The 13,300-nt window shown below is 35.8% G+C and overlaps 1 protein-coding gene across 7 annotated transcripts in view; it reads right to left on the bottom strand.

The window, feature by feature from the left end:
- LOC107680031 (neuron navigator 3) overlaps window positions 1-13,300 on the bottom strand; it is a 152,201-nt gene that overhangs the window by 45,028 nt on the left and 93,873 nt on the right. For all 7 annotated transcript variants that reach the window (XM_016475788.1, XM_016475785.1, XM_016475787.1 and 4 more), the window contains 3 exons: window positions 9,675-9,783; window positions 2,783-3,151; window positions 1,631-1,762 (listed from right to left, as the gene is read on the bottom strand). In XM_016475788.1, the coding sequence (XP_016331274.1) occupies window positions 1,631-1,762; window positions 2,783-3,151; window positions 9,675-9,783 (610 nt within the window). The remainder of the gene's footprint in view (window positions 1-1,630; window positions 1,763-2,782; window positions 3,152-9,674; window positions 9,784-13,300) is intronic.

Here is a 13,300-nt window from a genome sequence, read left to right on the forward strand (position 1 = left end):
GAGTCAAGCTTGCATCAGCTGATTCTCAGCTGATCACATCTACCTATAGGAATACGACACCTATCGCATTCCTATATAAGCTCTATTCAGTATTATTCTGCAGCTTTTTCAGCTTGCTGAACTAATGTGTTGTGAGCATTTGCAGCGCGTGTGTTGTCAAATTTATGAAGATGTTTTCTTAATTTGCAGGTGTTTTTTCCATTTGCATGTGTTTTTTTTTTATTTGCAGCACGTTTAGCTCTCTCGGTCACTGTACAGAACTGTCTAATGCAAACTGTACACAGAAATGGCTAGTGTTGTCAAAATCGTAAGCTCCAAGCTCCATCACTGCATCTTCATGCACTTTCGATAAAATGGGGTACATGGATCATATCATATTAAAACTGTAGTATATACTGAACTGTAGTATATAGACATACTTAAAAACTACTAAAAATGACAAAAACACACAACAAAATTACTAATACTTTAACTAAAATATACAAATATAAACTGATTCAAAATATTAATAAAAACTATAATAGTATCTCAGTTATACTAAATTAACATTGGTCATGATTATTATTTTAAAACAGGCAAAATAGTACAGGTTTACAATTACTGGTTATTGCCAGAATGAACGAACGAATTAACAAACAAAACAACAAATGAATAAAAATATCCTTTGTTTGAAGAATTATTAGGAAAAAGTAAACAGGATATTGTTTAACACCTATATTCAATTTAGTTATCAGAATTACATCCGCTTTTATATGTACACTGTTGTTTGGTCACTATGGATGTGGGTCAAAAGGCTTGATATATAGTAGTTCTTGGTCCAGATAAGCTCTAAAGTGAACCAGACATTATGCTGACTGCACCAGTTATGTGAAACTAACCAACAGGTGAATCCTGTCAAAATATGCTTAGCATTTTAGTCTCATAATACAAAGATTTGTTTATATATAGATACTAAACAGACCTTCTTATCTTCTAGTTTGACAGCAGACTAGATGCAGGTTATATGTAACTGACAGGCTGCTATGATACCGTCTGGGCCTCATCAGTTAGAATCACTCCCAGTCATTAATCTCTGCTCTCAAACAGCACAGACAAAAGCAGGAAGCAAGTCATTGATCACAGTATGGTGATATAAGGTCCATCAAACGCTGAATCTCATTCATCACCTGATCTGAACTCTGTTAAAGCCCTAAAAGTGGTGTCAAAAATGGTGTCACATTCATATAAATCACTTGGATTAGAGTTTCTGCTAAAAAATGTATGCTTCTTATTATCAAATGACACAGTGAAGGAGACCAGAAATGTAACGAACTCCATTTTCTAACATTTTGCTAATATCCCACAGTTACCGAAAATGTCACACATTCATTTAAATCTTGTCAGAGCTTCTTACTTTCTTAAATGAGCTTTCCTCTCAACCCGTCAGCACTTGGCTGTTTCATAGCCTGTCAGAGACCTAAAATGTGTGGAAATCCACTAACTCTACTGCTTAAAGACACAGAACTGCTAGTATTGTGAATGTACACATTTAAAATATTGCAGGAAGTGTCCACAAACACTTGCTGTAATCAGTAATGATGTAAATGCATTGGTGAACTCTATTTGTTTGATTCATGACAGGAAGTCTTACCTGTCTTCCCCTTGCATCTCTTTGACCCCTTTCTGAACAACCTCTTGAGCAGGTGTCATCTCTGGTGAGCGTCCAACATTTCGAGAGTAGAGGTCGACATTCCGAGAGTAAAGCCCTCCGTCTGTGTGGTACCTTATGATTAAACAACAAATTAACAGTGAACTATTATCTGGGAGCATTTGTCATAGGATTATATAAGTGAGGTTACATATACATACAGGTTTTATATATATATATATATATATATATATATGAGATTAAATAATATATAATATAATAATATATAATATATATACTGTTTACTAAAATTACAAAAAATAAAACTGAAATAAAAATAAAGCTAACAAGAAATATTAAAAAACAAAATCTAAATTACTAACAATTTTAATTAGAATTAAAATAAAAACCTGAAAATATAAAAATAAAAGCTAATTCAAAATATAAAAATGATACTAAAACAACACTTCTTTGTGCATATATATGAGCATAATTTTTAACTTACAGTGTGATAATGCTCTTTGGTGTGAGTCAGGGAGTTATAAACATGTCACAGATGAGAGAGCATCAAAAACATTAATGTTCTGATAATTAGCATCTTACCTCAGCTAATCACAGTTTTAGGCAGATGTACTGCCTGCAGCTTTGACTGCAGGAGCTTTATTGTATTATTAGCATTCCCAAATCCACCACTTTCATGCAAGTGTCTTCAGGATCAAGTATCAAGTATCAAATATCAATACTTCGGTTCCCGTGTGTCATTCTTTTATAGACTTCATTTCTAGTGCTATTTTTCTTTCTCTGTCAATTCATCAGCGTAGAGACGGCAAGTGCAGAAGCAATAGTGCATCAAACACTGATGTATACGTGACCCTGAGCTATTCCTCCAAACAGAGACACATGACGGCGTATGAGTGTTTCTCACCCACATAAGGACATTGTGAGACAGCTGTAACTGCTTCTCTGCTCTGATGGAATGCGTGTAAATATTATTAATCAATCATCATTTTTTCAAACAGCCTTCCCTATGTGAACATTGCATACGCCAACAGAAAAAAGTGATTGATTGTTCGATTGGCCTGCTTAGACTATCTCATACTTCTGTTTATTCATGGTTTGTTATCCAACATGGTTTGTAATTTCATAGTTTCTTACCCACTGATATCATCTGCGTGTACATTCTTGGCGAGTATGTCACCATCGCTACCGTATCCGGTCACGTCCACCTCTGGCCCCACCTCCGAAATCCCACCTTTCTCTCCCGGCTCTGTCCCTCGAACCCCTGAGGCGGCCGCTCTCCTCAGGGGGGCAGTGTATAACAACCTTGAGGGGTCACCATAGCGACCAGTGGTGCCGGCACTGGATCTGGGCGAAGCATAGCTAGGAGCATCACCGGCCTGAAGACGGGGGCTCGACGCTTGGCCGAGACGCCAAGACATTTGGGAGGAGCGGCTTGAGAGGGCAGGGAGGCCACGACCGTTCACTTCTGTAGTTACAGTGGTGTCGAATGTCGTCTCAAGTGTACTGCAAAGAAAAAAAAAATAGGAAGAGGAAATTAGAGGAGAGAATTTGGGGACTGCAGGCAGATTTAGGTAATTAGATCAATATTCTGCTTCCAAAAGAGCTGACTTGCCATTTAAAGTAATAAATATCCAACACCTGTGCCAAGGTGAGGAGTTTGCTTGACAGTTTGAGGACCATTCTGTACCCTGCAATGCAGCACTGTTTCTAAAGTAAAGTTTAGAGTTTAAAATATCCACCTACTGGCTTGAATATTTGTGCTGACTCAGACTTATATGTTGAATACACAAATATGATTGACAATTGAGCTGATTTGCTACAAAACAACTGTGCCCATGAGCAAAGAATTACACTACTGTTCAAAAGTTTGGGGTCGGTAGGATTTTTGAAATGTTTTTTAATCAAGTCTTTTATGTTCTCCCAAGTTGCATTTATTTGAGCAAAAAAAAAAAAAAAAAAAACTTTTTTTCTATTTGAATATATTTTAAAATGTAATTCATTCATGTGGTGGCAAAGTTGAATTTTCAACAGCCATTACTCCAATCTTCAGTGTCACATGATGCTTCAGAAATCATTCTAATGTACTGATATCAAATCAAAATAACATTTCTTACTATTATCACTTTTGAAAATAGTTGTGCTGCCTACTATTTTTGTGGAAACGTTGTTTTTTGTTCAGGATTCTATGATGAAAAGGAAGTTCAAAAGAACAGCATTATTTGAAATAGATGTCATTCGTAACTATAAAAACGTATATGTATAAAGACAGATATAAACATTATATGTATTTAGTCAATTTTGATCAATTTAATGCATCCTTGCTAAGTAAAAGTTTTTTTTTCACTTGTAAATTGTAGTACATTGAAGAGCGAATGCAGCTGACATAACTAGGAATGCTAATCGATACTAGGGCTGTGCGATTAATCGAAATCGTCATAAAATCGCGATTTCTAAATCGCTTTATAGCATGATTTTCCGCGCCCCCGACCTCCCGCAGTAGGCTATGCTATCCGAACCAATCAGGATGCAGCGTGCCTAAATGGAGCATGAGAACAGAACAGACCGGGCGGGCATACAAACGTAACGCCAGGTTCACACACTCCATCTGTGGTGCGTATTTTTTCCGCGCCCATGTTAATGGATCAGAGCGTTCACACTGCACGCGATTGCGGTCCGGCAGTGCGCTCCAGGAGCGGTGCGTCTGCAGCAGTCATGCTGCGATCGTTTCCGCACGGAATCTATTTCTGCTGTGCTGCACGCGTTACACCTTTGCTTAGTGATTGTTTTGCCTTATGTCTGTTCTAGAGACATGTTACAGCTTTTTTGATACAGCTCTAATTGGTTTTCTTTTGGAAATATGTTTCAAATTCACACTGAATGCATTTATGACTGTAAAGCATGTCTGTGTGTGTCAAAATCGTGATTAAAATCGAAATCGCAAAATTGATCAAAGAAATCGCGATAGGTTTTTTTTTGTCCATATCGCACAGCCCTAATCGATACACAATTATATTGTAATGTTTTTAAACTGTATAACCTACTTTTTATTAAACATATCACTAGATAATGTTACACATATCACTGGTATGAGATGCCCCTGAGAAATGTAAAGCAGCTATTTAAATGAGATATTTTATATTTGTTAACAAATGAACTTAACTAAACTTATAAAAAAAAAGAAAAAGAAAAAAGATAAACTACAAATAAACTAAAAAACACCCATATTCAGAACTATAATAACTATTTTTTTTAACTGACGCATACAGTAGCGTCTTTATAAGATCCTGCCCACAACAGATCCTTGATATGTCTATATTAGACCAAGTCTCTCTCCACAGCAGGTCTTCTATCTGTAGGTTGTGAATGTTCAGCGTGGTGTGAAGGACCCAACTGAAGCAGAAAGATTGCCAATGTGCCTGTATTTGATTGCTGCTCTCCATAAAATGGAAGCTATACTCATCGTGTCATATCTAATCCACTTCAACTAGCGGCAGCCCATCAAAAAGCATGTTAGCACGGGCACAACTTCAGTTTGACCCCCTGACCTCTGTTAAGTGCTCCATCCATGTCTTTGACTGCGTGACTATAAATGTGTGAACTGATGTGTGCATAGGTGTCTCCACACATCACAAGCATGTTGATGTGAGAACGTGTGAGAAAACAGCATATGGACAGATGCTTAATAATGACACACCCAATATGACTGTCCAGCAACAGCTCTCTCTAGTGGTGAGATAATCACATTACAAGGATATTTTTAATGTGTGGGCTTCGCGATTCAATAAATATTCAGCATTAAATATAAATACAAATTCATGAATATGAAATAGTCTGTTTAAACAATATCTACAAGCATAAAAAATCCCCAATAATATGACAGGCAGTTATTTGCATGACGGGACAACAGCAGGGGGTCAAAAATGAGTGTCACTTAAAGTTATCAGCACAAAGGCGATGTTGTCATGACTACAGCGCTGGTATATTAATATCCTCACCATCAAAGTCCATTCAGAATGAATCTCATTAGTGGTTTGCTAGCATGTAAGCTGGTTAACAAGGTCCTACGAAAGAAATACATTTTCAAATACTGTGAAAAATGAGCTACAGCAGTTGTAGACCAAAACATAACATGTATTGAATTGCACTGAACAATCTAAGGGTCTCATTTACAGAAACAGCTTTCGTGCCTATTGTTATTCTACTGCGCTTGGTATATTTGAAAGGGTGGCCACCAGTGCTAAGTGTGGCTATCAAAGCATGTTCTGTTCGTGTATGAATGCTCTTGTTAGGAAATACACCAGAGACTTGTGACTCAGCAGCAATGGAGGTTGGATAACAAGCCAGTGATGGCCGTACACATGGCTGACCAGTGTTTTTGTGTAGATAGGTCACAAACACAAATATTTGAGCAGTAATATTGAATTTTGCAGTCTGAACACAACACAACACAGTTGATTTATGCAATTGCCGTTTTTTATAAAATGGTGCCAATATGTAGACAAGACAAATAAGAATGAAAAGCATGCATGTATATACGATTAAATAAGAGAAAAGAAGAAGGGGGCTTTGGGTGCACTGTAAAAAATAATTTTTCATGATTTGTAAATAAAAATTACTGTAGTATGTTTTAAGAAAATACTATTTCAGTGTTTCAACAGTACTTCAAAATTTCACTATTAATTCAACATGTTACTTGCCATTTCTTTGTTATTATTTATGAAATTTACTTACAATTTCTGAGTGAAAATTGTTTCAAAACACCATTTTTTTTTTCAGTGTAGTATAGACAGAAATAAAATAAATTTTACAGCACTATTCTGGGCCATTATTTATTCATAAATATACTATTGTTTGTTGTACAGTAAATTCATGTTCATTCATAATACATTAAATTATGTTAATTTACACCAGTGTTGTTATTGTTAACTTAAATGAAAACTTGGTAATTAATAAAATAAAATAAAAAATTATTATAGGAAAAACATAAACTTAAAAATAAAAAAAATAAAACATAAATTCCAAAAGTTGCCTTGGCAATTAACTGAAAGCGTATATGTAAGTACTAAAATAACTAAAACTAAAACATACAACAAAAAGCTAAATAGACATGTTTAAAAAATAATACAAATCATCAAAGCATATGTAATCACTAAAACTAAAATTACAACTGAAAATATTAAAAAGCTAATTCTAAATATTAATAAATGCGATCATAGTACATAAATAATACTAAAAATAACACTGATTTATAGAATTTGAAATATTTTAAAATATATTAATAAATATGATCAAAGTACTGTTCTTTGTTAGTTCATCACACCTAACTAATGTTAATTAAATTGTATTGTAAAGTGTTATCACACTCAAGAAGCAAAACCTAAGAATATAGAAATACCAACATCATTGATTGGTGCGTATTAACAGGCCTTCAAACTGTGTGAATTTTATTTAGAAGCAAAAATTAGGTCAGGTTTAAAGTCACTGTATTCACTGCCCTCTGGTCACCCAGCATTTCCTAAAAGTGGCTCTGGAACTGTGTAATGTGAGCATCCCTGCAGTACGCTATTACATACTGCTCCCAATAGTGTTAAACAAAGAACCCAGACCGACTAAGAAACAATGAATTCCCTTTTCATCTACAAATCAAAGTCAACAGGAAGTGTATGAGCTGAGGTTTATGGCTTGCTAAGAAGATAAATCATGTATCTAGAGTTAGTTAATGTCACTGGATGCAGGACATTTGGGCAAGTTTCTCTGACTAATCTATTGATCACCCGAATCACCCTCTGGCCCAGTCACCAGCGTTTATCTCCCTCTCTGATGTGACTCCTCATGACAGCTGACAGTTCCATTATATATATTCCTGATGTCTCGCCTTCTCGACAACACCCGTCTCTTAGCAACATGCTAGTGCTATTGGGAAAGGGTAAGACTGCAGCGTTTTTCTGAATCTGCTATCCTCCTCTGCTATCCCTTGAACGGACACACAACAAGGAACACAACAGAACACTTACAGAAGACACTGGTGGGAAAAGAGCTACAGCTTATTCAACATCCTATTAGAAAAAATGTTCTACAGGAAGTATTACAGGAAGATAGGAAGGTGCTGATCAGGTACATATGTAATCAATTACAGCTTATGATGGTTTGGAATCTTCTACAGTATCTTTGAGATACACATGTACAGTAGGCTACATATAATGAGACATGAAACAAGCTCTAGATTGATTAATCTGCCAACATTTTAAGATTATAAATATCATGCATGCTTGCCAATTAACAGAAGTGGTTCCAATTTTTTTTTGGTCAATTTATAATGCATAAATATTTTTGTGAATTTTGATGAAACACTGTAAAATAAGTGTTTAGTTAATTTTAGCAATTTCATACACATCTTATTTGTCATCACTGAACTGCATTATGTATACAATGGATCTTTTTCTTTTAAATCTGGAAATAAATAAAAATATCATTTTTAAAGTTATGGGGTACAATAAAGAAGAAATGTATTTGTAGTAGACTGTTGAAGATAATATATATTTTGCAATACAAATGAATTATAACAAAATTTTAAACAATTAGTAATTAATAATACATTTAATAATTAAAAAATACAATTATTTAACTTAAGCTGCCTATATAGTAACTACTTACAATGAGTCAACATTTGATAAATCCCCTTGAGATTCTTGACTTTAAGTTTAGAGGGATTTTCTTTGAGATGCTGTCTTGACCTTGAATAATAATTTTTTTCTATAACAATCAATACAATATTTAAGCTCTGAGAACCTTCAAAATATGAAAACAGGCTCAGATCAATAGAGCTTTGTGGTGTTCCCAACATAGCAGTGAATAGGTGTGGGCAGAAGATTCTGAAAGGACACTTACACTCTATACTCTTTCAGAAAATATACCATATGGTATGTTTGGAGATGAATGGAAGTCAACTTTAAAAGCTCCTGCGAGACTCCAATGTATGTATGATGGAATTCACATAGTGGGCCAATGTCTCAGGAAACCACAGGTCAACTTCCTGACAACCAAACAGTGTCACAAAGGTGAGAAATGGAGCTCTACCGTACAATTAAAAGAGTCCTGGCTGGATCGCTATCTTTTTTCCATCTGTGCAACCCTGTCATATGTTATAATACACATTCTACTGAATTAGTCTGTTTAGTTTGTCACAGTGAAGAATAGTTTTTCCTTATCTTCATTCATTGTGAGCAGAGCCTGACAGCTATGTGTCAACAATATATATCTGACCATTATGAACTCCAAGGGTTGGAGTTTTTTAAATCATGGGCTCTTTACTGGTTAGCTTTATGGCGAGGGAGTGTGAGGAAGTGTCTAACACCTTTTTGGCTCCTTTGAGATGCAATGTGCTATGAAAAAAAGAAAAAGGCCAAGCATTGATTTCCAAAGAAGATGCTCCCCATGTGGGAAAGAGAGCGAGAGAGGGCCAACACCATCTGTCATGTCAGAGCGCTGCCTCTGAACCACTTTCCTGTGAAATTATGTTCACATTGTGAGTGAGATAAAGAGAGAGGTGCTGAAATAGGCCATTCCAGAACTGGACAAATGTGGTTACGCTTATGTATTTTCTGCAGTAATTGGGTGTTTGGGAATTTGGGTTGATTAACTCAACAAAAATGAGAGCATTTTTCATTTCACAATGAGATTGGTGAGAGTCTTTGTTAGCAAAGATGTTGGCACAGTGAGGGTTTGCATTGTTTGTGAGTGTCAAACTGAGCTCTGTCTTTAAAAAAAAAAATGTAATTGGCAAAAGAGACCTAATTTTTCGAAAGTGCAGCTGTCACTGTTTTGGAGCTAATTAACTTTCTTTTCATTATGTCTTACTCAACTACTATATATATCTTTGTGGATAAGGCAATCATTCTTGTTTACCAGCTTCACTACCTATAGTCCATCAGATAAACTAGAACTAAACCAGCATTGACTTGCCTGGAAATTTGTCTTTGCTGTTTTTTTTTTCCCCCTCTGTGCATTCCAATGACCCAACACTCACCTGTGGCTAATCTGTGTCCCACGTAAACTAGACATGGTTTCTTCAAGATTCTGTCTCAGGTCAGCAATGTTCTTCACCGTACGCATCCGTCTAGTTTCTGGATCCTCCCCTGGTGGACAGAGAGAAGAAAACATTGGTTACTGACCCTGTTACAGGCACAAGTCACTTGGTAGTAAATAGTCTGGAAGGCAGAACGGACTCAGCATATGAACCAGTCAAACATGCTTCGGCCAGCGGTTATGGAGCGGAGGGTGTCTGCTCTTGCATGTCAACTCAGACGCTGAAGTTACAGCTTGCTATGCAGCTGATGGGATAAAGGGACAGATTTCACAGTCATCATTTTTCTGCGAAGCACGGAGTAATCCATGTGCTATGACACCACTTCTTAACCCCTAAACTTGGCTCAAAGTTTGGCTGGAGCACGATTTGCTTATAAAGCAGAAATAGGTCATATTTAAATAGACAGTCATTTTACTGCACTTATTTTCATCCTTGTTTTCTGAACAAAAGCAGAGAAAACTCTGTATGAACTCAAAATGGTGGGGATATTGATTCATCAATATAATTTTTTTGGATCTGTTCCCCCATAAAAATTCATTCAGATTCATTCGGTGAACCTTTTCTTCAGGTTACAGCATCATTGTTAGTGACTAATGAGTGCCTTTTTGTGTGAGTCATTGAGTCATTCACTCAACTGATTCATTTAAAAATCTACTTTGAGATGCAAAGTAGACTCCAGAAATGTTGTTTAAATGCTGTTTCCCCACAAATGACAACAAAGTATATCTGTCTTTTTTCTCTCCATTCTCACTTATATAATAAAATAAATAAATATAAGAAATTAATTAATATAAATTGTAAAAACATTTACAAAGCCAGAAAAAAGACATCAAATGCAATAATGTGCTTTACAAAGCAAGAAACTTGATTTGAATATGATTTGTTCACTTAAAAGAGTTGTTCATGAAAACAACACTAGAACACAGGCTCTGGATCTGCAGAGGTTCAGTTAAGTGCTTTCTTTCCACTGCATTATACTCACTGAACAAAGACACTCATAGAAACACTCATACAGACTGATGATGGCAGTAGGAGGTCTAACAGCAGGTTTGCAGGGTTCTCACATCCCATCAGAGAACTACTTATTTGATCCAATCACATCTGGCCTTACAGACTCCCCCTGACTATAAAATGCCATGCCAATGGCATGAGCTATGATGTAAAACACTAATTAATTAATAGAAAAATAAACTATCATGTAGTATATTTGTGCACTGATCTTAAGTGTGTTGCTTGTGTGTTGCAGTGAAACTGTCATATGGCCATTTAAAATCAGCATTACATCAAAACTGATCATATTTACTTTCACAATACACATTAATTTTACAAATAATTTTAAATGTGACCTTTAAACATTTTAATGATATAGATAGAAGTCTTTAGCAAAAGCAAAAGCAAAAAAAAAAAAAAAAAAAAAAAAAGAAATATAAAAGGTGATTCCTTTTATAAATGGGTTGTGAGGCTGTTATATATTATTATCAGACACTATTTGCACTGGATGCATTATTATATTCAAAAACAGTTTTAGATGGCTAAACTGCAATCTAAAGAAGTAAAGTTCATGGTATAAAACAGTATAAGATGTCTGTTTTCATATGTATATAGAGCATTTTGTACAAAATTATATTCCTCACAGCAGATGATTTAATTTGTTACAAAACAGACTGCAGCAGCGAGTAACGTAAATGACTTTAGCGACATAAGATCTCCTAAATGACTTTTTCAGCATGCCAAAATCCTCTTTGAAAGGTCACATCTCAAAATCACACTGCATCAAATATTAAAGTGTAGCGAATCAGCTCATAAGGGAAATATGAATAATTAATCATAACTAGTTATAATTAATGATAAATATTTAGATCCGCTGTAGATATTTACTTGACCTCTCAGGGTCAACTGTCTGTCAATTCTAAGAACGTTAATTTCCTGGTTAAAGGAAATAACTTTCTTACTGTACAATTCTACAAAGAGCTTGTAGCATAAATCGAAAAATTGTGTTTTTGATTGGTCCAGACGCTACAAAAGCTAAAACGACAACCTAACAAAAAAAAAAACCACTCAAACTCACAATTTAACTATTTGACCGTCCTGATACCTACAGCACAGAAAAGCATGACCCTGGAGCACAAACAAACACATATTGAGTCACTGTGAATGTATCAGGGCCTCTGTTACCCAGAAGGCTTTGTTTTATAGGTTTGTAATGGACCATTCAGCCAAACTGTATAAGGCAAGTAATTTCTCTCCCCTACATCTCACATATAGAGCTATAACATAGCAGGTGCATGGCTATTCTCGCTGCATGTGAATGCTGGATACAAACAAATGATACAAGCTTCTGACTCAGATATTTGAAAATCAAGAGGGCTCTGGGTGGCATAATGTTCACTTGTTGCCCTCTGGGTGAGCAGATACATTTCTGCAAGCACCACTTGAGCCTGTCAGCAACAAAGGAGGGCATGAGGACACACCGCTGGCTCTGTCTGATCAGATGGTAGCTGAGAGTTTGCACTGATTTAACCTCATTGTGGCAGTGTGAAAACTAACCTCAGAGTCTACAGCTTCAAACCAGAATCTGTGTCGAATGCATTGTGAGGTTTGTGTTTTGCATAATTCAGAGCTGTGTTGTACTGTATCACTCATTTCAAATGGAGATTCAAATGTGTGACACAGCAGGTTTGTGCGCCCTCATAGCAAAGAGCTTAGTCATTTACATAAAGTGTTAAAGGTACAGTAGCAAAAACCTGCTTAAATCTAAGGGTCAGAGAGAGGGTGGAATATGGTTATGCAAAAGTAAATAATAACTTATTTTGGTCCAAGAACCCTAGACTTTTATTAAAAGTTGAGAGAAAAAAAAAAGCTGTACAAAATTGACCGTTATCATGTTAGGATGCACTGGTTGGTTGATAGAGTGTTGCTGTGCAGTTCTTAATATGTTATGAGTGGGTGTTAAGGTGTTGCTAAGTGGTAGTTAAGGTGTTCTGAGTGGTTGCTTACTGGTTATTTGCTAGTCATATTCTGGTCACTATGATGGGTTTTTACTTCAATGTTTTGTAAATTTTTTGTCGCTATTTTTGACATTATCGTTTTTTTATCATCATTTTGTCGCCTGTAAGGCTAAAATCATTAGTCAGGTTATGTAATAGCACATCCTCAAAAAGCTGCATGATTCATCTCCATAGCGAAACCTGTGCAGAACGAGTAACTTTCCGGAGTTACTTAAAGGGTTACTCCACCCCAAAATGAAAAATTTGTCATTAATCACTTACCCCCATGTCGTTCCAAACCCATAAAGGCTTCTTTTGTCTTCGGAACACAATTTAAGATATTTTGGATGAAAACCGGGAGGCTTGTGACTGTCCCATTGACTTCCAAGTAAATTACACTGTCAAGATCCAGAAAAGTATGAAAGACATCGTCAAAATAGTCCATCTGCCATCAGTGGTTCAATCTGAATTTTATGAAGCGACGAGAATACTTTTTGTACGCAAAGAAAACAAAAAAACATCTTAATATCTTAAATTCTGTTCCGAAGATGAATGAAGCTTTTACGGGTTTGGAACGAC

The sequence above is a fragment of the Sinocyclocheilus anshuiensis genome, unplaced genomic scaffold, assembly GCF_001515605.1.
Source record: "Sinocyclocheilus anshuiensis isolate Anshui unplaced genomic scaffold, SAMN03320099.WGS_v1.1 scaffold200, whole genome shotgun sequence".
NCBI lineage: Eukaryota > Metazoa > Chordata > Actinopteri > Cypriniformes > Cyprinidae > Sinocyclocheilus > Sinocyclocheilus anshuiensis.